The sequence below is a fragment of the Palaemon carinicauda genome, chromosome 1 (genome assembly GCF_036898095.1).
Source record: "Palaemon carinicauda isolate YSFRI2023 chromosome 1, ASM3689809v2, whole genome shotgun sequence".
NCBI lineage: Eukaryota > Metazoa > Arthropoda > Malacostraca > Decapoda > Palaemonidae > Palaemon > Palaemon carinicauda.
This window is the reverse complement of record NC_090725.1, coordinates 250048086-250075628: the sequence shown is the minus strand read 5'-3', so window position 1 is coordinate 250075628 and position 27543 is coordinate 250048086. Positions and strand designations below refer to the sequence as shown.

Here is a 27543-nt window from a genome sequence, read left to right as displayed (position 1 = left end):
GGGGGGGGGCATAGTCCTAAAGGGAGCGGCAGAGTTCACGAACTCTAGGATTGCAGGTTTCACGCTGGGAGGATGCTTAAGGTTACTCATCCGGATGACAGCTTCCCGATGCCCATTCCCGCTCGATCTCTGTGATCAGCCAAGGATATCGCGCCTGCCGTCTCTGTCAGCGAATTCAGTGTCTCTGAACCTTTATGCCATAACGTCGGCAAGAGTTGCCCGTCTGGGCAGAATGATCCATACCTTAGGCGAAGGTCCTCCATAGGATCATTGACGGCTTCACCCCCGGCTTCTTCAGTCGATCCTTTCTTGTAAGGAAGTATCTGAGACGGGAGTTCCGTAGTCAACCTCTCAGCCCTGATCAAGTTTGTCGAACAAACTTCGGCCAGCGTAGAACAGCAGAATCGATCAGACTGGTAACGAGGCGACAGGACTCCTTAAACCCTGGATCGGAAGGACGGGTACTTTGTTTCCATTCCATCCATCTTCCAGGGAGCTCGTGGAATTCAGCCTAGACTGCAGGTATTCCTGCTTATGATGCAGTGTGGCGATCCCTCCGTGGCATCGCAGGTTTTTTCCCCAGAGAACTCTCCCTGCTTTCCTCATGGCCGCTCAGGTGCAGGCTTCCGCCTCCTTCGCTTTTTGGAGGGCTGGTCAACTCCGGTAGGCTCGGGTTTGACCTTCTTCAGCGCCGGGACAAGCTTCCGGATGCTTACCATGAGTGTGGGTTCATGGTATTTTGCTAGGAGCCTTCTCTTCTTCTGCCTCAACATCTGGAGTATCTGGCCATGATATTGAGTCAACGGCCTTACCACGTTGGAAACCCCGCTTCTCGTCCGTCCAGCGAGGGTAAGCAACGTCGGTTCTGGTCGGTACTTGGATGGGTGACCACCTGGGGATGCCAGATTCTGTTGCCACATCCTCCGGGCCTTCCCTTCAGTTGACTGTGGCAAGTCTGAGGAGAGTCGTAGTACCTGTTCTCAGTCAAGCAGAGCTTTCAGCCCTACCTTGGAACGTTTCCTAGTTCTCCTTTCCTCATTGACCCGTCTATAGACCGAACGGTCGCCTCAGGATAAGTTCCATGTGGGGCGGTCCAAGTTCCGGTGGTTTCAGGCAACGGTTAACCGGACTTCCTGGCCCCTATGGGACCAGCGGAACTATTAGACCTGCAATGGGTGTTGACCTATGGAACCTCTTGATGGGAGTGGATATTCTCGTCCTTTCCCCACATTCTTGATGCTGTTCTCGGACTCGTCAAAGAAAGGGGGGGGGGGGGGCATGTTCCGGTCCAGGCCTATGGTCAGGACCTGAAGGATACCTCTCCATCATTCAGGCAGGCTTAAGGGCCGTAGTCTGGCCCCTCTACAGATCCTACAGCTCCTGCCGAGTCGCTCCGTGCGCGTTGACTTCATGATTCTGGCGTGTTCTAACCAGCAGGGGATGCATTTTCACACCTTCACATCTTGCAGTAGAGATACCGAGATGATTGAGATCCTCTCAATTCCACCATCGGCTCTCTCATTCCAGGCAGAGGAATGTTCTCTCCGACTATCCGAGCAGAGCCTCGTAGAGAGAGTGTACCTGGGGGTCTTTGGCCTTGAGTAACCAGCAAGTCCTGGTCTGGGGGACCTGATCGCGACAGCTTGGAACCTCAAGCTTCCGCTGTTCTTCCCCCCCCCGTGTCTTAGACCCCGAGACTCTGGCAAGATGCATTCCGGTGATGGTGGGACAACTTCGACGCCTGCGTCTTCCCTCCTTTTTGTCTGTGGGGAATGGGTCTCAACAAGACCAGGTTGTCTGTCAACCTTTCAATGGGAGAGCTCCACTGGGACTATGCGCAGAACGGTTTCTGGACCCTCTGCTTCCCCTGACGGAACTCCCGGGAGAGCTTCTCCCACGGCACAGACTACTCAAACAACCACACTACAACGTCTTTCACGAACCGGGGTGTCGCTTCGTCTTCATGCCTGGAGACACTACGCCTCCTCCTCAAGAAGAGACAACCCGCTACAGTCGCGGGACGGAGGTCGCGTCATCTGCAATAGTCATCCGCAGGGGTCTGCCAGACAAAGTGAAGAGTCTTCGGTGGTTGGTGCCGTGGGAGATATACCTTTTCCCTTGAGGCCTCTTCTCCAGCAATAACGGTCTTATTGCCTTTCGGCGGGAGGAAACTCCTTTCCGCTCTCGGCAATGAAGCCTGTCGCCCAGCCTTCCCTGACCTTCAGGCTTAAAGGAATAACTTTTTCCTGCCCGCTGGATCTTGCCTCGCTCATGCGAAGCTACGATCGTCCCTGCCCTAGTCGGAGGGAGACCTCCAACTTGGAGCATGGCTCGGACTTTTTAGTCCCTTAAGAGATCTTCTCAAGACCCTTTACGACAGGCCTCGGATTGTATTCCGTCTTGGGTCTCCTGCTCACTCTGGCCGCGGCCAGTGTGTAAGCAATCTTCTTGGTCTCGTACGACTCCGCCCTTTCTAAGGAAGAGGGGAAGGCAACATTCAGGTTCGCCCCTGAGTTGTTGGCTAGACTCAGAATCTTGGGGTCCCGGCCCTTCGGTCCAATTCCTTCAAGATTTCGAGTCTCCATTCTGTATCTGATGTCCCAAGACCTTCTCTTTCTTGCCAGTAAAGGAATCGAGAGGTTAGCTTTGGGAACAGCTGCAGTTTGTCCTCAGTTGCAGCCAATGTGGGAGCACAAGGAGGACACGGGGGAGAGTCACCAGTATACCTCTTCAGCTCGTACTCAAGGACATTCATCTCGACCTGTCTCCAGACCCTCCCCTGTCACGTCGCTCTACAGCACGATGTTGGATACATCGCAACGTCCCTCGCCTTCGAGTAATACTGCTCTGTGACGCAGGTGCTACAAGCTGGAGTCTGGAAGCGTCTAATGACCTTCGCAGCCCGCTTCCTGCAGGGCGTGACCCACAGGAGTTTCGATACGTTTTCTATCGCTCTGTGGTGGCTACACAACAGCTGGTCTAACCTTGGGCTCCTTTTTGGACAGGTAGCAGAAGGTTGAGGGCATTGTTATCAGGTTTTAGTCTGCATGAACGAAAGAAGTATGTCTGGCCCTTACTTCTTTCTTCATCATCCCCTCTACGCGGAAGCAGCATCCTGGTCTCTGCATAGCTGACCTCGAACCTCTGCAGGTAAACCATGCTTCCTTGTGTTCCGAGTATTGAGTCAATACTGTCGCGTCCCCCATACCCTGACGAGGTGGTATTGGGAACGTCCTAACCCAGAGTTCCTTCTGGAACTCCAGGTCAACTGCCTAGGACGGGTCACACTTCTTCACACACAAGATTATGTAGGCCACACGGTTCCTTGCGGAGCAAGGAACTTGTGAGGTGCAGGGACTCCTTTTCTCGAGTGCGACTCACTCGGATTCTGAGTCCCCGGGTAAAGCCAAAGCCAGTATGGTTGGGGACTTTCCACCCTACCTAAGGGGTAAGTCACCCAATGTAAATAGCGTGGTTTGTATTTCGGTTACGGAACAAATGACAAATTCGAAGATAATTTGTATTTTTCCTAACCATACAAACCTTAGCTATTTACACATATTTGCCCGCCAGCCCTGTCCCCCTAGACAAGTCCTACCTCTAAGTGAAAGTGAGCATTCACCTGTGTGTGAGGGGGGGGAGGGGTAGCTAGCTACCACTCCCCTACCCCCCCGGTAACTAGCGCGGGGGTAATACACCCTCGTTAAATTCTAATGGCTCACCATTTCAGCTGCGCTAAAAGGTAAACCCAATGTAAATAGCTAAGGTTTGTATGGTTAGGAAAAATACAAATTATCTTCGAATTTGTCATATTATGCTGCACCGTATTTGGCAATTTCTAACACAAAATTTTACGATTTGTGCCGGTTACAAAATCTACTGTCAATTTCGGGTTTTCTCGTTATACGAAATTCGTGAATACCAAACGTGTATAATGCGAGTTGAATGTACTGTATATATCAGCCACATTTAAGACCTTTAGATTAGATGAGATAAAAAATTAAGGTAAATTTTGATTAGCCTAGTATTATTAGACAACTGCTAAATTACAAAACCATATGTGTATAGGCTAGTTTTTTATTATGTAAAGATATTAAAAATTTTTTACTACTTTTTCTTAGAAATTAGAAATAAATTAAATGCAGACTATTCCATATCATGCTTTTCCTACATATGACACCCAAATGGGAAACTTTTGTTTACATATCCCAAATCACAACAAATGAGCAAACACATTTTAACAATATTACAGTAATAGATTTTAGTAAACTGTTTGAAAACACTTACAGTGGACCCCCGGGGTACGGCATCCCAGGCTTACCTTTTTTTTACGTTACGGTGTAGAATACGATATTTTTTCGTCCCCTTATTACGGCATTTTCCCCACCTTACCGCATCGAATTCCAGAATTCAAACTTGGCTGTCGGTACGGGTATGACTGTGCGAGTCACTCGCCTCACACCACGATCATACGTCACTGCATACGTCACTTAGAAGCTGGTCTGCTATTGGTCGGCGTCACGCCGTCACTAAGATGCCGATACGCTATTGGCCAAAATCTCTCCCACAATGCCTGAGAGAGATGCTGCCTCTTTCTCTCTTTGTTAATCGCGTGCTCAGTTCAGAATCTTGTGTGTGTTTCGTAAAGACTTGATCTTGTGTGAGTGCTTGCGATATCATTTTTTGTGCATTTTAGTGCTTAATTCAAACTTTAATTCGTTAGCCATGGGTCCCAAGATTTCTAGTGATGTTAAAGGGAGAAGTAAGAAGATGATTACTATGGAAACAAAGCTGGAGATAATAAAGAAATACGAAGAAGGTATGCTCATCGTTACCCTCGCTAGTACATATGGCCGTAACCAGTCAATGATTGGTCGTCGTCGGTGCCCACTCGTGTCCGAGTATTGGGTTCTGTCGTTAGCCATCAGCCTCCTATCTATGGGGTGGGTGCTTATGTCTGATGTAGCTGTTAAGTCCTAGTCTGTGGTGGAAGAGTCGCGGACAGTGTTCACAAGGGAGGGTAGGTGGTGGGCGGGGTTGTTCTAATCGCTCTCTCCTTCTTCTCCTCCTAGCCTCCTCATTTTGTCTCCTCTCCTCGAAGTCCACGGTGCCATGGTGTACTGTACTCCTCCAGTTTTTCCTGTCCCTGGCTGTTTCTTCCCATGAGGAAGAATCGATGTCAGTTAGAGCCAGGGTGTGCTTTAGTTGATCTTTATAGCGCATTTTCGGGGCGCCTCGTGGTCTGGTGCCCTGGGTCAGTTCTCCGTAGAATATTTTCTATGGGAGCCTAGATGGATCCATCCTATGCACGTGTCCTATCCAGCGGAGGCGGTGGTGGATGATGGTGGCCTCCACGCTGGTCAGCGAGGCACGTTCTAAGACTTCAATGTTGGTGGTGTGGCTCTCCCAGGGGATTTTCAAGATCTGCCTCAGTTTCATTTGTTGGAAGCGTTCTAGGTTTTTAATATCGTTTCTATATAGCGTCCATGTTTCACATGCATACAGGAGCGTGGAGAGGACTACTGCCCTGAACACCATTATTTTGGTGGTCATTGTGAGTGCATGGTTGTTAAATACGCGGCAGTTGAGTCGGCCAAAGGTGGAGTGGGCTGCCCTGATCCTGTTCTCCACGTCCTTTTTGCTTGTGGGAGCTGATGTTAGGATGCTCCCTAGGTAGGAGAACTGGTCCACCTGTTCTAACGGTTGGTCATTCACTGTGGTATTGAAGTTTGGGAGCATCAGTCCTGGTGGATGTTGGACGAGGGTCTTGGTTTTGTCTGTGTTGACTTGCATCCCAAAACGTTCGTAGGCAGAGTTGTATGCATCAGCTAACGACTGCAGGTCCTCTGCCGTCTGACCTGGGGTGGCATTGTCGTCAGCATACTGCAGTTCTCGCACTGCACACAAGGTGGTCTTGGTTCTGGCGCGGAGTCTAGCGAGGTTGAAAGCGCCTCCATTCATGCGGAAACGTAGGTCGACTGAGGGTGTGTCTGGGGGAATCTCGTTGAGCATTGCTGCGGTGTATAGCGAGAAACACGTTGGGGCCAGAACACAGCCCTGCTTCAGGCCGCCGTTGATGGGGAATGGGTCTGAAAGAGAGTTCAGGTGGCAGACTCTCCCAACCATTCTGTCATGGAGGGCACGCACCAGCTTGACAAAATCGGGTGGGCAGCCATATCTTTTGAGGACAGCCCACATGGCAGGTCGAGGTACTTTGTCGAAGGCCTTTTTCAAATCCCAGAAGATGAACATTATGGGCTGTTGTTGTTCGAGGCTCTTCTCTTGTAGTTGTCGTGCACAGAAGATCATGTCTATGGTCCCGCGGGAAGGTCGAAAGCCGCACTGGGACTCTGGCAGGATGTCTTCTGCGAGAATAAGGAGGCGGTCAAGGAGAATCCGAGCGAAAATCTTACTCGCGATGCTTAGTAGTGATATTCCCCAGTAGTTGTTACAGTTCTCCCTGTCTCTCTTCTTGAAGATGGTAATGATGTTTGCATCGCGGAAGTCACTGGGGAGGGTTTTGGTCTCCCATATTTTCAGTATAAGGAGCATCAAACGGTTCCTCAAACCGGGGCCACCGTGAGTTAGGAGCTCCTACGGGATGATGTCTGGCCCTGGGGCTTTGCCGGGCTTCATGCGCTGCAGGGCCTTGTTGAAGTCATGGATGGAGGGTGGTAGTGCCATCCAGTGACGGACGGGATGCTGCGGGGTCATTCGCAGGAGATCGTCTGGGGTGTCTACTTGGTCATTGAGGAGGTTCTCAAAGTGAGACCTCCACCTGGCCAGGATGCCCTCGCTGTCGGTGATGGTCGTGGCCCCATCCTCGTCCTTCAGGCTGCCCACTGATGACCGTGTGGGACCGAATATTTCCTTTGTTGCTGCATAGAAGCTGCGCAGGTTACGTTGGTCAGCGAAACTCTGTATTTCTGCAGCTTTTCTTTGCCACCAGGTGTTCTGGGCTTCACGGATCCCTCTTTGGCAACCAGCTTCAGCCACCTTGTGAGCACATTTGTTAGCTGCTGTTGGTTGGTTTTCCAAAGTCAGGCGTGCTTGTCGTATGGTTTCAATGAGAAGAGAGATGGTAGCATCATTCTCATCAAACCAATCCTGCCGTTTCTTGGTGGTGTAGCCTAGTGTTTCCTCCGCGGCACGGGCCATGGCGTTTCTGAGGGTGGTCCAGTGGTGCTCAACAGTGGCCTGACCCACGGGGTCTGCAAGGTGTTGTTCGCAGGCCTCCTTGTAGTTCTGTGCCACCTGTGGGTTGCTGAGCTTACTACAATCAAAGCGTTGGTGTGGTACGCTGTCAGGTGCCCTTCTGGGTGGTCGTAGGGTCGTCACGGAGAGTCGGGAGATGAGGAGTCTGTGGTCCGTCCAGCAGTCGTCCGCTCCGGGCATGGATCGGGTGATGCGGACGTCTCCTCGGTCTCTGGCTCTGGTCAGGACGTAGTCCAGGGTGTGCCAGTGTTTAGACCGTGGGTGTCTCCATGTGGTCTTTTGTTGCTTTAGTAACTGGAAGATGGTGTTGGTTACCACAAGTTGGTGTTCTGCACACAGACCCAGTAGGAGTTGACCATTGGCGTTGCAATTTCCAATGCCATGGCGGCCGATGATTCCCTCCCACAGGCGATTGTCTTTGCCTACTCGGGCATTAAAGTCGCCAAGCACAACGAGCTTGTCATTGGCGGGCACTGCCTGGATGGTGCGGTCGAGCTGGGTGTAGAAGGCAGCTTTGTCATCATCGGTTGAGGTCATAGTCGGGGCGTAGACAGAGATCAGGGTGAGGTGTCTCCCGCGTGATGGGGATGCGGACAGTCATCGGGCGCTCAGTGATGGCCTTGGGAGCGAGGTTGTGCTGCTGCACTAGCTGGGAACGGATGGCGAAGCCGACACCGTGGATGCGAGGCTCCTCTAGGGCCTTGCCTTTCCAGAAGATGGTGTAGCCTGTTCCAGCTTCCCTGATGTTGCCCTCTTCGGGTAGTCTGGTCTCGCTAAGAGCTGCCACATCAACATTGAAGCGGGCTAGCTCCTTGCAGACGAGGGCTGTACGTCGTTCCGGGCGGTTGGTGTTCGTCACTTCTTGGAGGGTGCGGATGTTCCACGCACCTAAGGTTAATATTTTTTCTTGTTGTTTCGACCGCATTAGTGGGATGTCCGCCAGCCGCGGTGAGCTGACCAGACGGGTTTGCCATGTCCGATGTTTACCCCACCTTTTCTAGGGGCCTCCCCATGTGGGGTGGGCTGCGGTGTCCTCAATAGGCCAGCCCAGTCACGGGTCCAGCTGCCGAACTCTAGTGTCACGGCACCGTCACCAGAGAGCGACTGAATCTTAGACTCGCCGCCTGAGTGCAGTCGTGGGCTAAGGGCTTCCAGCTATCCAGGCCTGCCCCCTTCACCCACGGTGCTGTCGCCTCAGGACTTGGTGGTGGTGATGATGATGATGATGGTGAGAAAGAGATGAAGAAGGGTGGAGGAAACGACAGAATGCCAGTAGCTGGGTATATTGTTTTGGGTGGTCGTGGCTTTGCAACGGCCACGCACACACACTTGGCCCACATCGTTTTCACCGCGGCTTAAGACATATGAGACAGGCGGCTTCTCCGATGTTGGTTGCATCGGGCTGCCGGGTTCTTGTTATGTCAAGGCCCGCCTTGTTGCCTGCCCGACAGGCATTGCCCTCTTCCGCCGGCGCTGGGAAGCTCCGCCGTTGGGGTCTTGTTTGGTTTGATTTTGGAGTTTTCCTTCTCCTAGCCTTTGCCTTTGGTACAATTATCAAGAACAAGGAAGCCATTAAAGCAAGTAAGTCCTCTAAAGGCATGACTGTCCTTGCCAGTGGAAGGACCTCAATCAACGACGAGATGGAGAGACTCCTACTATGAATTAAAGAGAATGAAATCGCTGGTGATACACTCACGCAATCGGTAATTTCGCACAAGGCGAGCACCATCTTTGCCGATCTCGTGAAAACCCAGAGAGACGGTGGAGACGAAGGAACATCGTAGCAAGGCCCCCCCCCCCCCAAGAGTTCAAGGCTTCTCATGGGTGGTTTGATCGCTTTAGGAAGAGGACTGGTATTCACTCAGTCGTCAGGCATGGAGAGGCGGCCAGCAGAAGAATTCCTCAAGAGGTTTGAGAAATAAATTATAGAGAAGGCTACATTCCTCAGAAAGTGTTCAACTGTGATGAAACTGGCCTTTTCTGGAAGAAAATGCCCCGTCGTACATATATCACAGCAGAAGAAAAGAAACTTCCTGGCCATAAACTGACAAAGATGATATAAGTTATTCTAGTAAAAAAGCTAAAAAAGAGTAAAGCGAAGATGAAGAAGTGCTACTGTATAAAATTAAGTTCTAGAAAAAAAAATCATATAAAAAATTTCAAGACAAAAATGATAAAAAGTATTTTTAATTATAAGTGTTTAATAAGAATAAATTTATTATTAAGTGTAACATAATTAGCTTGATACGTTTTTATATCTGCCGTCTCCTCCCCCTCCACCCACTAACAGCTCAAGTCACGTCACTCCAAAGGTAAATAAAATTCAATTTTTCCTTTACAGTACTGTACTGTATACAATTTTTATTTATAAAGTTATTCAATTATATACTGTACAGTACATGTATATTATATATAAGTACTGTAGTACAGTACTTACTATACTATTTTGTTACTAATTTTTAATATGTATATAAAATTTTGATGTTTTTACCTGGGGTTTTGCACACATTAGCTTTTCTATTGCCCGCCATACGACATTTTCACTATACGATACCAACTCCGGAACGGATTAATGTCGTATGGCGGGCGTCCACTGTATTTTATAAAAAGATAGTTTGAACAAGCTTGAAAATTATATTAATAATACTTTTTTATTTATGTGCCCATATCCTCTATTGTAGCTTGAATCAGCTGGCAGTGTTTACATTTTCTCATTTGAGTTCGGATATGTATTTTCCAATTGTTCCTGTACAAATACAAACCATGTCCTTTACATAGAGAATGATAACAGGAAAGCTAGAATATGTCATTTGAGAATTATACTGAGGTTTCAGCAACTGGCCAGTAGGAGGGAAGCATTGCTGCCCCCTCCACCGGCTTACTGACAAACCACTTTCATAGCCGCCGTCGATGAGAGCAGACGTTCTTGGCGGTTGTGAATTCTGGCAGTTGACTAACTTCATTTTCTTTCTTATTTCTAGCATGTTAGAGACTCCAAGTATTGTGGAGGATGCTTACAGAGATGCAGAAGTGTTCTTGTGTGCCGCCCAAGACCTGCGGTACCTTTATTAGTACTAGGGACACAGATGCTCACCAGTTATACCCAACCTGCAGAGAACATTCCTGCAGCCAGGCCTCCCCCTGTGAAGAGTGTCGGTTGTGATTGACCTTCCAGGGGGAGAAATATGGCAAGAAGAGCTAGAAGTCTAAGGATTCTTGGTCCTTTGGGTCATCCTCAAGGTCAAAGAAGGCCCAGACTTCCTTCTTCCGACTTGGTACTCTGTCCTCCCACTTCTCCATTAGTTTCCTCTGGAGGCCAATTGGACAAGAGAGGTTACCCTTTAACCTTAGGGCAAGCCTTGGGACAAGGGTTTCCTTTCATTTCTCCTAGCAGAATTTATGAGCCTCCTCCCTAGGGGAGCCTTCTAACTTCAGGTTCATGACACCTTACGCTTATTGTGGCTTTCCTTGAGATTCCAGGATTTTCCTTCCGAGGAGTGACTGAAGCAGGCCCTTGCTTTGATACACCAGCAGGAGTAGTAGCTTGCAGCCCCTACTATTTTGAATTCCCGCTATTCTGTGTCTCCTAAGAAGCTTCCATTGTCTCCCAACCACCATTGTCTCCTGACCACCTTCAGAAACTTCTGAAGAAGAGATTTTTCCCTGGCGCCTTTCTTGCAAGTTGCAATCATATGTACACTCAATATACAACCTTACCTTAACTTTGCATCAATAAATGCGAGGAAAAAACCACCATTAAATGATAGTTTAGAGATATTTCATCTCTTAAAGTCTCACCTGTTCCATCATCAAATTTGTAGTCTCAGCATACCGCTGTCTGCAAATGGGGCACACCTGTTTCAAGGAAAGCCTGCAAGTGTTGCAAACCAGATGCCCCTTCCTCCACTGGTGCAAAGGCGGTGCTGTAATCGACCGACACCCTGAGCAGGAGAAGAGCTTCATAAGTTCCTCGTAATCAACCAATTTGCTACTTGAGGGGCAATATATGCTTCTTGTTTTACATGTGGCAACGGTATTGCTACAATTCTTTTGAAGACTTGAGTTAGCGTTACCAAATAGTTAGATCCTAAATTCCCTTGAGGAGGATGTCATTACAACATAATCATGAGTTTAAATGAAAATAGAAAAAAAATTAGCTCATTTTTTTTCCAATGCTAAATTTTGTTTTATTTACAGTGTAGCATACATTTGTATCATACTGGATAAAAAACAGGTACCTATCATAGTTTGAAAAGAACGCTGGTGAAATTTTTCCATCTGACTACACTGACTTGAGTAAGCAAGCAGCAGACGATAAGCGCTCAATATATCAGCGCCATCTGTTGCGGACGCACCCTACTAAAGCTGGCAAATGCTCACAGAAATCCAAGAGATGTTTCTGTCTTCCCTGTTCTGTCTTTGTTGATGGAAGTCACTGCAATCAAATAGTCGAACACTTTTCTCAATTAATCTTGGGAGTTTGTCATTTGAAGGTGGTCTTTTATTCAAATTTATATCACTATAGTACTTAATAATCAAATTTTCACAAACCCTTCATGAATGAAGACTCCTAACCTCAAGTAAGTCACACTTAAGGTCTTCATTCGGGAAGACATGAAAATTTTATAGTTTGTACTATGTCCAGTAATGTTGATATTTTACTTAATGATTTGATGTTGATGACACTAACAAATTATAGAATGCTGTACATTTTATTTGAGTAAAAGGTATTGTATACATATTTTGGGAGAATATATTTCTTTAATTTACTGGATATGGCACTAGATACAAACTATAGAAAATTGCACAGGGGACAGTAAATAATATTAAATATGTAAAGGTACTCAATGTAACACAATTTATGTAGCAAGTTATTTGGAGCTTCAGCACATTTTTATCCAGTCAAACAATTACTTTTCTGTTAGGGATTACATGGAAAAGAATTTAAGCTTTCTATAAGAAATTTTTAAAATTCATTGTGTGTCTTATATTTAATTTTGATTTTTAAACATCATTATGAATAATAAAGGGATAAACAACCTACCATAATTTAATTATTGCTACTATAATGTTTCATCATGGTCTTGTCCTTTATTGAAATAGTAACTATTAATCCTTTAAAGAAATTCTTTAAGGTTTATATAAAAATTATAAAATCGCCATTTGTAAATAAAAGGTTATGTTTGCTATTTTTGTAAAATCATGAAATAATCCATTTAGAACTCATTGTGTTTTGATAAGTGTTAAAAATTGAAAATCATATTAAATCATATTCTAAATTTTTCCATTCAATCTCATATATCAGTAAGTCACTTACCATTAAGGCAGTTGTTTATTTTTCTTGATTTTTAAAGGCACCATCACTACAATATTACTATGAATCATTTAAATTGATGAATTTGCCCCATTAATACAATTCCATGGAGAAAAGAGTACAGGAAATATATTTATTCTTTACATAATCCTGCAACTACAAGAGACAAAGCTTTGATTTGTTAATTTAAATCACTAATAATTACCACACTAATTTTATACATAAAACAAACTTTTTAATTATCAGGAAATTTGATGCATACATAAACTGACTTTAAAAGTAGAGTACAATGTATTGAAGATTTCAGGTAGAATAAAGCTCACAAAATAAAGAGTAATATTTGAGAGTTGTGTTGAATGGCAATACTAATTTACTAAATATTATCGTAACCATATACAAAGCTTTTCTCTACACAGGAAAATCTAACGAACAAATTTTCATAATTATTATTCATTCAGTTTCAAGAAGGCTTGCTATAAGGCTTCTTTTATATACAATGCTTTGGTATCCAGACCAATTTATAATCATATCTTGTGCTGTTTGACATTTAATACTCGCAAATCAATTGAATCGATTATGCTTAAACCTCATCCTAAATGTTTTGTATACAACAATACTTCATCTAAAATATGTTAATATGAAATAAGTGAAACGTGTGTTCTTTATTTCAGATATCCCATGTTTCTCCGGTAATAATCTTGAAGCCTTGCTATTCCATACCCTACAATAAGCTAGCTTTTGAAGCAAGTATATATACAAGACAGTACATACAAGACAATATTTAATTTAGCTTTTTACAAGAAAGAGGACATAAACAGCAGGCTGCTTTTATCTTCATTTTTCTTTACCAGTGTAATCATCTATTCTTCAGTTTGGTACTAGAGATGCCTCAATAATTTATTTTAGAAATGGTCCCACTTTTATGCCACATACTGCTGTTTATAGGAAACTGATTTCACTGAAAGCACATGGTGCACTGAAAGGAATGCTTATAGATAAATGACACTGGATTTGTTCATACTGCCTTCCAAAGCAGTCAGTTGTATCAGAATATCCTAAAAATCACAGACCTTTATAATTTTTTTCTAATTGTTAATATTACATTAAGGCATCTGTATCACATTGCTCCTCTGATCTGCACGAGTACATATTGCAGAAAAATCTACCCAACTGAATTGTTTTAGAAAAATTTAGCACACACTATCAGTAGCTATATGCATAGCAGGATCTGAGAGAACACCACACTCAGGGCGAGTGTGCCACCCAGGATGATCACGACGCCCTCCACTCCTCTTACGAGGAACACGCCGAGGAGAACCAGAGGGAGCTGAAGAATCATCACTTGTGTCACCAGGAACTTGCATTGGACGAACAGGAATTGCTGCAGGACCCCAGGGAATTCCAAGATGCTCAGGTGATGGAGCATCCCTACGAGGAGAACAAGAGCTAGGATTTGACTGAGTTTTTTGTATGACATTATTTGTCATGACATGTGGAGGATTCCTTAAGCCTTCTCGGAACTGACGTGGAACACTGCGGGCAGTCAGGCTGTGTACCTGCAATATGCACATGAGTAAGAAATGTTTGAAATTATGGAAGTGTAAAGTTTATTATATGTCCACAAGAATCACAACTGTTGCGTACAATATTTAAAAAAAAAATAATTTCAAAGCTACAATAAATTAAATGACTTACAATGCTCAGTACATTTTACATATCCAAAGTAAATTTCTTCTTGCACCATCTCCCATTATTAATAAATGTAAGCTGCATGAAAATAGATGATCTAGCTTCAATTTTAAATGCTCATTGTTGTACTGTACTGTATACTCATACTGACAATTAAGTATCTCTCTCATTACAGCCATACATAGAAACCCACTTAATTTGAAATAATGAGTAACCATTTATAATTTATTGACAATTCACCAAAAATATGTACTGCTCAGCCATAGGTCTTAAATAAAAATGGTAAGACGAGGAGAGAAAATACTTAGATGATAATGAACGTGTATTTTATTTTATTTTCCAAATTATGTTCTTTTGAAATTTTGCAAGACATTAATTATGGACTTTACTTGATACTATTAATTCAGTACTGGGAGGGTATGATCAACAAGGATTATTTATTGAATGAGAATCTATTCAATGGGATATGACTTTCACTTTCCTCAGTATGAAACCCATTCTCAAATAGTCAAATATATATATATGTGTGATAGTGAAAGGAAAGGGGGCTATGGCTTAAGAAAATAATTTCTTCTAGAAAACATAATACTGTACATGTATCTGTAAATAGATGACAAATTCATATACAAAATATTGCTTTACTTGAGTAAAATAACTACCTAAGTGAGAGGGCAATTGAATAAGTTTAGTATGGATTTTTTTTATTGATAATCGGTTAAAAAACTTAATATCCACATAGTATGTATTATGGTGCATTGTGTACTTGTTTGATAATGTAGAATTGCTCAAAATTCAAGTTGCAAGTTAGAAAAAACCAGTTTGGTAAGGTTTTGTCTTGTTAAAAGTATATTAGACAAGTTTGGTGTACATTTACAGATATATGGCAGATAGAAGGAGAGCTAGGATGAAGATACTTTTCAGAAGCTGTAGTGTTTGTCAAGTAACTTGGGAATGGGTGAAATGAAGGAATAAGATAAAGTTACAGTAAGACAGCATGAGAGTAGGTAAGATATAGTACTTGACAACCAAGATTCAACAACTTTGGCTTATTAGGAAATGTATCATGATAGAAGATATATTGACAATTTAAGAGTGATGCAGGCACAACCTAGTGCACTCTGCCTAAAAAATAAGAGAAAATCTTTTTGTACTTTGTGAAATCAGGTTATCATCATTTGCAAATATGGAATGGGGGAAGTGGATGAGCAGTGATGGCTGGAATACAGTAGTTAATACTTTTAACAAGGTGTAAACAATCAGCAGGTAGTAACCCTGCCGGCAGTGGGGAGGGCCCCCCCCCCCAGTAGCTCACTGAAATCTCAATTAGATTTCAGCTGTCAGAGTACACTTATTCCTCTCTGCTGGAAACTTTTGTGGTTTTTGCTTTGGAAATTTTGAAAATTTCTTTAAAATTTCTTTCTCTTTCGAGCATGTTTGTGAGGTAGATGAGGTAGATTTATGCAGCTGTTTTTTTATACCCATAGAACAGTACAGTACTGTAATGAAAGTGAAGATGACCACAATATAAGTCTAAATACTGTAAAAGCTAGATGGCTATAAAAGCAACTTAATTTGAAAAATATAATTTCAATGGAAATCCCAATTTCTAAAGAAAATCACAGATAAAGCTCAAATATTCCAAGGTTAAAGTTGAATTAATGTTCCTTAATAAGGTAACTTGCATATGTTGGCAACTTTTCTACCGATGTATCATTGGCATCACTGCAGATCAATATACAATTATGAAAATCATTATTTTATCACTAATACAAGCCAGAAAATATAGACATATTCATACAAAAAGAATAAAATTACACCACATTAGCAATGTCCATAATAGTCATATTCCCAAGTCATAATCAAGATACAGGCCAAAACAAGAATAAGACAGGCCACAGTTCACACATGGTAAGAGCGTGAGAGTCAACAAAACGGTCAATGTCAAGAGGTACCCACATATACAGAAAAGACAAGTCATTAAAGAAAATTGTGTTACCCTACAAAGTAAATGCATGTACTTTACTTACCCTTCCTTGTTTTATGATTCATAGCTTTCTAAACATATTGGTCAAAGTATGCATTTATGAGGATACCTGTTATAAGAAATAATAATGCATCTGTATACGTTATACAAGTCAATACCTGATCACTAAGGTATTGACATTTACTTACTCAATGGTTAACTGGAAGACGAACTTGGGATATAAGCATTTATAAAATTCTAAAGATAATGGGCAATTGCAAGAAACAAATAATACAACTGAGCAAATCAAGTAAATTATCACCCCTGGAATCAAGTCTTGAACTATTAGTGATCACCATAAAGAAAAGGGACACTGTAATGAAGTTCACCATCTTTGACATTCCATAAGGTAACCTGTGAAAAGTACAGATATATGAAAAAGTAGAAACAGTAAGGCCCAATGATCACAACAAGAAAAAGCATCATCAGTCCTTGACACGTTCTCTAGTGATCTAAACTTGATTAAATTTCCCAACAAATTAGTCAATTAGCACAAAGAGCACAGCAAAGACAAACCACTTTTCATCACTTTTGTTGGCATAAGTAAAATATTAGTTTTAAGTGTACTTTACAAACATACTATCCTTGAATTCAACAATCAACTGCAAACAAGGTAAACTTGTTAATCATTTGACTTTGAATATTTAGCTTTCCCAAGGTATTACTATTGAATTTCTTTAAAAACAAGAAATTCAATAACTTTTGAATATTAATAAAAGAAAATCAAATTAATTTGGGGTTTTTACTAGCTAAACAAACCTTAAGTCCTCTATAATAGGGAATGTCTTTAACGGAACTGTAACAGCCGTTGAAATCGTTGGTAGTTATCAACCGGTGATGAGCATAGGAAAGTAGCACAACCCACCCTCCTGTCAAAGACACTTCACTTTTAACCTTCAGCGCAGGACTTAGAGGGGTGGTTTAGAAGGAAGTTTAACTTTTAAGGATTTGCATCTCCATTTCTAGAAAAAATACAAATTACTTTAAAGTCTCTTGATTTTTCTTAAGCTTATACAAATCTTTCGTGGTTTTAAAATGGGGAGACTTACTTATTGGTGGGTCAAACCAAAATGGTTGGTTCTTTTTCTTCTATGGAAATGTCAGTCTCCTTGGTCCCGTATGAGAGCGAAGAAAATAACTCCAGCAACCCTTTATCTGCCATTAATAGGGATGAGTAGGCTGAAAGGGCCTGGCCTGTACATGTTAAGTACCTAATACATGGTCAAAGGAGAAATCTGTTCCTCTGAAGGGGAGAGCAATCCTGAATGAAATAGCAGGCAAATTATGATCACTGGGCTGGTATACATTCTACCCTCCTTCCTCTTATAAAGGGAGGATGTGAGAGAACTACCACTTATAGATCTATTCTAATAAGAATGGATCAAAGAAGTGTAGCTTACCAGTATCAAGTCAGATCCAACAACCAATGTTATGATCACTTTACCTCTAAAAGAGGAGGAAAGAAAGATGAAATATAAGGACTAGTCATTCTACCTCTCATTCTAAACACTCGTATACATGTTACCATAAACAAAATTCTTCCTGTTCAGTGTATGAGCTGTTTATGGCTACGCAATTACTTGAGCAGCCAACATAGGATCAAGAATAAGTGTGTCCTAAGACTTATAGGTATACTTCCATAGGTAAAAGATTGTTTGACATTTCTAAACTCCTACCTTCAACACCTGGCTAACTACAGGATTTCTCTTTGTGAGCTCTAGTCTTGCAGTTACTTCGACCCTCTCAGTAGTTGAGGTGTACATTCTGCAGATTATCTCATGAAGCCGGAAAGAGATAATGTTCTTTGAATGTTCTTTGACTCTTCTTTCTTGGTTCTATCAGTGCTAAGGAAGAGGCACTGACATTCAGGCCTGCTGTGTCGAGCTCTCTTCAGATACCACCCAACGCTTCATACAGGATAGGAATTTAGGTCTCGAACCTGGGGTCATGTATAGACTGGCTCTGAGTTTTAGGCACAAACTTGAAAGACCTCCTGCCAATCCTCAGCGTGGGCTATTATACAAGAGAGACCATGAAACTTGCTTATTCTCTTCACTGATGCTAAAGTTAGCAAAGAGATGCCTATTCTCTAAGCTGATGCTAAGATTAGCAAAGAAACAGTCTTGCGAGTCATATCTCTGATGATCTCACAGGCTCAAAGGGGGTATGCATAAGAGCTTTGAGAACAAGGGTCATATACCACTCCGGGGTGGTCAAGACTGCTTGAAGCTCTTCACAAGTATATTAAACTCCCATGGGCAGGAAAAGTCTATGTCCTTCAGTCGAGAGACCATATTCAAGGCTGAGCAGTATCCTTTTACAGTGTGACTAAGTACTTCTCTTGGCAAAGAAGAGAAAGTCTGAAATCTGCGCTGAAGATGTTCCAACCAGAGAATTAACCCTTCGGCAACACCAGATGCAGAAGATGGCCCAGTTTCCTTGCAGACAGCTGCAGAAGACCATCAGCTATCCAGACTTCTCCTGTGCAGTGCCTCACTAAAAGCCCTGTACTTGGAGAAGATGCTGGTTAGTCTCCAACTGTAAAGAGCAACCAACTTCTCTGATTGGTGGTACCTCTGAAGGTACAACTGACAGAAGTGTGGACCATAGGGGTGGTTCTTATGGGACCTCAACTAGAAGAGCTAACATATCGGGATACCACTTGGTATATGGCCATCTTTGAGCCAACAGGGTCATCCTGAGGCCTGGCATGATCAACAGTTGGTTAATCAGCTGGCAAATGAGGCTGAAGAATGTGAAGGCATAGATCTTCAGGTGATTCCATGAGTGTTGGATGCATCTTTGAACATGGCTCATGGGTCTGGAACAGTGGAACAATACACTGGGACCTTCCTTTTTACCAATGTGGCAAACAGGTTGATTTCTAGTAATCCCCACAGAGTAGGAAGCTTTTCTTTAACACAAGCATGAAAAGACCATTCTGAATCTACAATCTGCCCCTGGTAACTTTTAAGTGTCTATTAGGACATTCCTCTTGCATCTGGCCGATAGCTCTACAGCATGGTCTACCACCCAGATGTGCATTTGCTTCGTCAACTTGTACAGAGGGAGCAAAACCATGCACCCTGCTTGTTGACATAGGTTACTGTACTACAGTGGTATTGTCGCTCATCAACACTGCAGAGTGCCTCCTAAAATGTTCTTGGAATGCTTGTAGGGCTAGCAATGCTGCTTGAAATTCCAGGATTTTGATTTGCAGATTTTATTTTTCTTATAACCACACACTTAGGATAACCAGGTCAGCCAGGTGCATGTCCCACCCCTCCTTTGTGCATCTGAGAACAGTTGCATGTTCAGAGGTGCAGAGTCAAGATGGACTCACTTGGCGAGGTTTTCCATATCTAGCGACCAAGACAGATCATCCCACACCCCCTGTCCCACTGACATAGGATGATTTGAGAAATCTCTGAGGCTGACCAGTGATCCTTCAAACACCACTAAAAGATCTCTGGTTGAAGCACCTACATGGAACAAGTTTTTCCAGCAAGGAAAAGTGGCCCAGAAGGCTTTGCGAGCTCCTAGCTGGTAGTACCATCTTAGACAAAATTGGATGCACTACCATTGAGCATGCCGATGTGATCATCTGATGGAAACACTCTTACTGCTGCCGTGTCTATCAACATGCCCAGATACTTTAACCTATGCTTGGGTATGGGATTTTACTTCCCCAATTATCACAATCCCAAAATTGTGACAAAAGGAGAAAAGTCAATCTCAACCCTGTAACAACTGCCTCAAAGAGGCTGCCAGTATCAGTAACTTGTCAAGATACACTAAAAGACACATCCCTTGCGATTGAGCTCAAGCTGCTACCAGAAAGAACATGTAAATACCTGGGAAGCAGTACATAGTACACCATACCATAGAGGAAGAAGCAGAGGTACTTCTAAGGGACTGATGAATGGATACTCAGAAGAACATCCTTCAGATCCCTGAAAACATGAAATCTCCTTCTCTCGTGGAACTGGGTACTGACTGTACTGTTTCCATCCTGAATTTTATTTGAACAAACTGGTTTAGAAGAGAGAGAGCTTGATGTCTCTGCCATGTTGCCCAATGGCATGAAATATATCCCCTTATTTGTGGGAGATGGACAGGGGGAATGCTGCTTTCAGTGTTTCCCTCCTCCCTTTATGTATCCACCTGTCTACCATGACTAGGTTTGGTGAATCAAAAGGGTTTTACAAGCATGGCCATAACCAAAGGTTTATCCGCAGACTCCCTTGAAAGACTAGAGCCTTTGAAGAACACTGCGCGATGGACCAAGGAGTCTTACAAAGCAGTCCTCCTCTTCTCTACTGTGGCCTGCACATGACTCCCTGAAAAGAGAGACTGTGATTCCTACAGTGTTATGGAGCATCAGAGCTACCAAAGCACAACCCCTTTTCAAGACCCAATTAGTCCAATAGTTGGCTGACTGGTTTGTCAAGGTCACTGCCTTCCTACTGGAGAGCAAAACAGTCTTGTACTTCTCCAGAGTTTCATGGGTTGATAACTCTGTCGACCTTGCAAAATATGTCACCTCACCTGACCACTGGTTATGCCATGAGACAGCTTGGAAGGAGGCCATGGTAGACTTTGTGGCTGTTGACTTAGAGGCCGAGAAGTGCCTTTTTTCTTGAGTCCTTCCAATGAGAGCACCCCAACAATGCACACACTGTTGTATCAACTTGAAGGGGTTATGATGCAGTAGCTTCTGACACCTAGAACCTTTTCTGCCTCAAAAGTGCTGGGGGTAGAATTTTGTTAGACTGACTGGAGGTCATAGAGTCCTCAGATCCATAGATCTGATCATTAATGCGAGCTAGGGCCAAAGTGGCAAGATCTGACCAAGGGAGCTCCAAAGAAGTCCTTGACCATTGATGGGTACCAAAGTGACAATGAATGACCAAAGTCCTAACTCAAGGCGACACCAAGGTTGCCTGATCATAAAGGAACACTGCTTCTGTTGATACTGGGCCAAGGTCCAGTGCCTGTGGGGTAGGAGAATCCTGGTTATCTTTATAATAAGCAGGGGAAGAGGGTGCAGCAGGCTGTTCCCGAGATCTACTCCCGACTAAAACACGCCTTTTGACATAAGGAGAGAACCAGCAATGTAATCGGGAGTTGAAGATGTACCTAGATGGCAGTCAACAGGGGGGAGATTGATCTCCAGCACTGATCACAACAGAGACAAAAGAACTAGGTACTCTTCCTTTTGCTGATCAAGGTGGAGGGGGTGCCAGCCCCGTACAGTACCAGCCCCTTAAACACTGGCATGTGGTGGTTGGCAATGACAGCCTCAAAAGGAACGGTTATAACAACCTCGAGAGGAGCCCTCTTCTCAGCACTGGTTATCATAGTACTGTACCCTGTTCACAGAAGAGAGCAGCAGTCCCTCATCCAGGTAGGAGAAGTGAAGGGGGAACACCCAAGCTCTTCTAACACACGGCCAACAGAAGGTGTACACGGAGCCATGTACCTTCGTCCCACCTGGCTACCGAGGTAGCTTGGTGTACTGGGGTCATGGCACAGGGCCAGGTACCACCTAAGTGTCATCCACCCACCCATAAGAGAGGTGCTGCCATCATGAGTCCTTTTCTTATGCATATAATTGGCCTTCCTGGACTTGAAGTAGCTTGGTGTACTTGGGCCATGGCACAGGGCCGAGTACCAGCCGTGTGTCATCCAAACCCCCCAACAAGAGAGCTGGTATCATCAAAAGCCCTTTTCTTTTGACTATATGACTATAACTGGCCTTCCTGGACTTTTTCAATTTCTTCTTGTTGGGAGAAGTGTCAGTATCAGAGGACCACACTCACTTCTTCCTCTTGGCAACCTTCCTTGCAGGGTCTTCAAACAGAAAAGTTGAGATCTAAGAAGCCATCAACAACAAAACTCCCCTAGAGCACAAATCACATGGGTTGCTCCAACAAGAACCTTGACACCAAGAAACACTGTCACTTGGGAAGTGACTGGCACACTCACTGGTACTGTACTTGTAAAACAGGCACTAGGGCTGTGGTCACAGGCACAGTGAGGGAGGGAGCCACAGGCCTCAGGGTCATAGACACAGTGAAGGAGGTAGCTATGGGCCTCAGGGTCACAGGCACAGGAGCAGGGGGACAAGAACAAGGGTGGCAACCACAGGATTGACAGAAACAGTTGGTGAAAATGGGCATAGGGGCTAAACACACTAGTTTTACCTGGCCCAGAACTTTATGCCCAGCATTTGGCTTACGCACCTCCACTGCCAGTGCTGGAGCTTTTAATCCTTCTGGGTTTTGGGAGGACTGCTGGAATTACCACTGGGGGCACTGGTACTGACATCACACCCAAAATCCCTAGGGACACCAGGGGTGAGATATCCTTATCCAGCAACTCCCTCAGGGGCTACTTGCAAGACCTAAGGAAAGCTAAGCTTTCTTAAGGTCAACCTCATCAGCAACAGTTTGCAAGGCAACAGAAGAGAAGAGAGCAGCAGTCCCTCATCCAGGTAGGAGAAGTGAAGGGGAACACCCAAGCTCTTCTAACACACGGCCAACAGAAGGTGTATACGGAGCCATGTACCAATGCACATCCGAGGCCTTCCTACTCTTGCCATATAGTTCCCAGGGACCGAGCCAGGGGAGTATACATGTAAGCCACAACAGCACGAGCACTCAATGAGAAAAGGATGAAGCTAAACAGCTTTGGAGTTACCATGGGTACTGCCAAGGCTAACCCAAGAAAAAACTTAGCTTTCTTTTTCCTCCTCAAAGCATACAACTGCCACTGCATATTTTAGCCATAGTCAGCACTTGACACAAAAATTCAGCTTACCATTTACTTTCTGAAATAACTAAGAAATAAATAAAGCGATTAGAATATGTTGCAGCAATACCTGCATCTGTACTCGTTACAGTAAAATACAAAAGTGAATTCTTTGACAAGCGGGTGAGCGGGGTACCCGGCGATACTCACCACCTATCGTTAACGATTCTAACAGTCGTTCAACCTCCTCTAAAGACATTCACCATTTTTAAGAACAAAAGGTTTGTATACACGTAGGAACAGTAACTAAGCTTCTAATGCCAACAAAGTGTTTCTAAAGTCTATTGTCTTGAAATTCCTTCATGCTTGCAAGATTTTCATGATTGAAATGCTGAACAGTCTATAGCACTTTGAAATAAGAAGCAACACCCCACTGGAGAAAAAGTTATAGTTGATACCTCAGCTCTGAACCTTTAGGATCCATCCATGCACGTGCATCTTAATGACACAGTACCATTGTTTCACTGCCTTCCTTGCCGATGTTGTCCAGACTACTTGTAGATTTTGATTCAGTAGCTGATGGTGGCAGGTCAGCATCGCTGAGAGTGAAGTCTACACCTTCATCATTAAATTCTTGGGATCCTAAATTCTTTGGAGAAATATTTTCAGTTAAAGAAACAGAATTGAAATTATCAGCTACAGAATGAATTTTTGGTTCTGCTACAGCCAACTTTCCTTTACTGACAGGAGAAAATGGTGAATTGATAGGCACAGTTGCATTTACAATGTTGACTTTCCTTTTCTTGTAAGGTTTATTACTGCTACCTAAACGAGAGCTGGCAACTATCCTTCTAGTAAGACTTATTGGATCAAATTCTTCATCACTATCTCCTGGAATATTTTCAGATACTGAGCCTGCAGCATCAGACACTGGTGAAATTGGAGAGCTTACCACTGGCTCTTCAACAGAAATGACAGTAATATGGTTGCCACTATCAATGACTTTCATGCTGTTTTCATGGTATTTGACTGTTTTATCAAGTAATCTTCCCTGCTCTTCACTGTGACTGTCCTTTATCATCATGAAATTTGTGGTACTTTCCATATTTTCTTTTTCATTGCTTGCATTAACTGTATCTGGACCATCTCCAACATACACAATACTTGCATGATATATACTATCTTCACTTATATCTGTTGGCGTTTCTCCTGAAAGTGTTATGATGGTTTGGTGATCAGTTCCTCTATCAAGGTTAAGAGGATTTGCCACTTTGGCTAGCCTAGGTTTTAAATTATTTTCATTATGATCTTGTTTTGATTTGGGTTGCATCAACTCATGAGATACTTTGGACTGGATTTGCACATCTTTATTGGAAACTTGGGGTTGAATTACCACTTGTTTAGCATTTAGTTGGGGCTCAATAGTATTTGAAATTGTTATGACAGTCTTGTTTTCTTCTTTAGGCTCTTGAACAGTATTTTCCTTTATTTTAAATGCGCTCTTTTCTGATAATGAAGTGATATTTGAATAAAGTTTCAGAAAGTCAGACATACTCTTTTTTCTTGTCATTATAGCCTTAGGCTGTTCTGCAACATATGCATCAACTATTGAGGGCATAGATTTACTGATGTCTGAAATGTGTTTTGATTGAACCATATCACTGTCTATACATGTCTCTCCATTAACATTTCTCACTGTTGTTAACTCTGATTCCTCCAAGTTGAAAGTTGAAGTCTGGAGTTCATGTTCTTCAAAATCATTACCCAAACTAATTGTTTCTGAATTTGAATCCTTATCTAAATTGATCTTTTCCATAATTGAACCCACTATATTTTCAGTTTCAACCTTATCTAACTTGACACTTTTGTTTTCAGCCTCAGCTGAATGGCTTACATGGCTATTAGAATACAGTGATTTCACTCTTACACACGAGTCAAGTTCTATGCTACTCACTGCTTTCTTAAGTGATGATGTTACTACTATATTATCATTGTTCTGCTGACCCATGAATTTACTAATTCTTTGTTTTTTAAACTCATCTTCAGCCTTTTCATCAATTCTGTTTATTTCATTTAATGACATCTGCTTACGATAACTCTTTAAGAATTCATGCATAGACTTTCTCCTTCCTTTCTGGACAAAAGCTGAAGAAGGCGGAATAGATAAATCTGGCATGCTCTTCCTTGAGTTTCTCGCTGCAAAACTACTTTTGAGACCTTTTTGTTCTGCCAGACTTTGAGATGTTTGTACATCTGATCTAACGTCTATTGTGCTTTTGAAACTTCTTTGATTAGCAAGTCCTGGGGATCCTTTCTCATATAAATTTGTTAGACTCTGATACTCTGGTCTATTTTTATCCTGAATCTTGATAATTGTAACTTGCCTTAGGGCATTATAGGTATCTGAATCACTGTCTGTATATCCATGAGAAGTACCTCTCTCATAGTCAGTGAAGCTGCTGTTGCTAGAGAACCTACGTATATGTCTGTTTGTTGGCCATTTGAAAGCTTCTTCGGAAGAAATGCTAGAAAATGAACCATAGCTCCTACTTCCTCTGCTGCTACTAATGCCAGGAGTTACTCTTCGAAGAGTAACTCCAAAAATAGTTTTTGTGTTTTCTTCAGATGGTAAAGTCTTATACGAGTCCCTACAGTCTGGTGAAAAACATGAGTCACTGTCTAAGAGACTGGAAGTACTTATGCTTAATCTCCCATCCAATGAATATGGAGTAGGAGGAAGACTAACACTAGCAATGGTTGTTTGATCGTCAAATTCTGAGTCATCGTGCTCACTATTTTGTGGATCATTGTCAGGTGAAGAACTGGTGTGACTACTACTTGCCGATGGTTTATTTGGCAAAGGCCTTACCTCCTTGATGGTATAAGGTTTCTCAGTTCTTTTATTTAAATTGTTGGTGAAGTTACGGCTGTAAGGTTGATCTGTAGGAGACTTGTCGCTGAGAAAGATGTTCTTCTTGCCATAAAAAGTAAGATTACCCTGTATGGAAGAAAAGTATTAATTAAAAGTACTGAATAAGTATATTTTATTTCAAATAAATGCAAAGCATAAATTAATATGATGCTTATTTTACATAACACACACACACACACACATATATATATATATATATATATATATATATATATATATATATATATATATATATACATATACATATATACATATACATATATACATATACATATATATATATACATATATATATATATATACATATATATATATATACATATATATATATATATACATATATATATATACATATATATATACATATATATATACATATATATATATATACATATATATATACATATATATATATATATATATATATATATATATATATATATACATATATATATATATATATATATAAAAATATATATATATATATATATATATGTATATACATATATATATATATATATATATATATATATATATATATATATATATATATAAATATATATATATATATATATATATATATATATATATATATATGTATATATATGTATATATATATATATATATATATATATATATATATATATATATATATATGTATATATATATATGTATATATATAATTATATAAATAGAAATTAACTTCACACTCACATCTGTCTCATGTTTGTCAAGGTCATTGACTCTTTCCTGGCTGGCCAAGTCAAATTTTGAAGCCAGTTTTCTAACCGATGGTAAAAGAGGAATTTCATCTTGAGTGCGAGTTGACACATCTGTTTCATTTCCATCACCGTGGCTCTCTCCATCACTATATCCACTCATACTTTCCACTGACTGTATATGCTGCTGGTTATGATGGTACCTAGACACCTTGTTCATACTGTTTAGATTAATACTGCTGATGCTACTCACAGTGTTCACGCTACTTGTGTGGCACTGGTCAGCTGATCCCAAATTTCTAAGGTTAGAAACCTTTGTCAGACGAAGATTATCAACACTGATATGCCTCTGGAGTGGTTCCATAAGGACTTTTTCTTGTGGAGGAGTACTAATAGTGTCCACGCTTACTGTTCTCCAGAGGTCATGCCGAGGTGGAACTAAAAATACTGCTGCCAAATATATGAAAGAAGTCACTTATCCAAATTTAAATCACAAAATTACATTATTACATTTTTGTATAAACATTTTCACTGCAAATTATCCCAATAAATGCATATATGACTGCAATATCTTATAATATAGTGATTGAGCATCATTAAATAATACAATAATAACCGCTTTAAGCAATACATACACTGGCGAGGATTGTGAAGAACTTCTGTAGAGCTGTCTGATTGAATATTACCAGGACCTCTTATAGCATGACGAGCATAGTTGGCTTCCCAGCGGCGTTGTGTTTCATCAATTGTTCTTTGGAAACGAGCAACCTCTTGTTCTACACGTGCAGACTTAAGAATGTACAATAGATTATGGTTTACTTTTGGCTAAAATATTTGGAAAAATGCTTAAAAGGCATTTCAGTATTTACTACATTGTAACTTAATTCAAAATAGCTTT

The 27543-nt window shown here is 42.2% G+C and overlaps 2 protein-coding genes and 1 pseudogene across 8 annotated transcripts in view; 2 read left to right on the top strand and 1 right to left on the bottom strand.

Annotated features, from left to right (window-relative positions):
- The window catches only part of Trs23 (trafficking protein particle complex subunit 4-like protein Trs23), a 174740-nt gene extending 160203 nt beyond the window's left edge, over window positions 1-14537 (top strand). Inside the window, exon 6 of the mRNA XM_068388980.1 lies at window positions 13201-14537. The gene's annotated coding sequence lies outside the window, so the exon portion shown is untranslated. The remainder of the gene's footprint in view (window positions 1-13200) is intronic.
- On the top strand, window positions 799-917 carry LOC137658878 (5S ribosomal RNA; annotated as a pseudogene).
- Window positions 11391-27543, bottom strand: part of LOC137655029 (serine-rich adhesin for platelets-like) — a 149369-nt gene continuing 133216 nt past the window's right edge. For 5 of the 7 annotated variants that reach the window (XM_068388964.1, XM_068388931.1, XM_068388947.1 and 2 more), the window contains 4 exons: window positions 27281-27434; window positions 26641-27095; window positions 23453-25992; window positions 13946-14085 (listed from right to left, as the gene is read on the bottom strand). In XM_068388964.1, the coding sequence (XP_068245065.1) occupies window positions 23494-25992; window positions 26641-27095; window positions 27281-27434 (3108 nt within the window). In that variant the 3' untranslated portion in view covers window positions 13946-14085; window positions 23453-23493. Of the gene's footprint in view, window positions 14086-23452; window positions 25993-26640; window positions 27096-27280; window positions 27435-27543 lie in introns of all 7 variants that reach the window. The other 2 variants (XM_068388968.1, XM_068388936.1) reach the window with 2 other exon arrangements.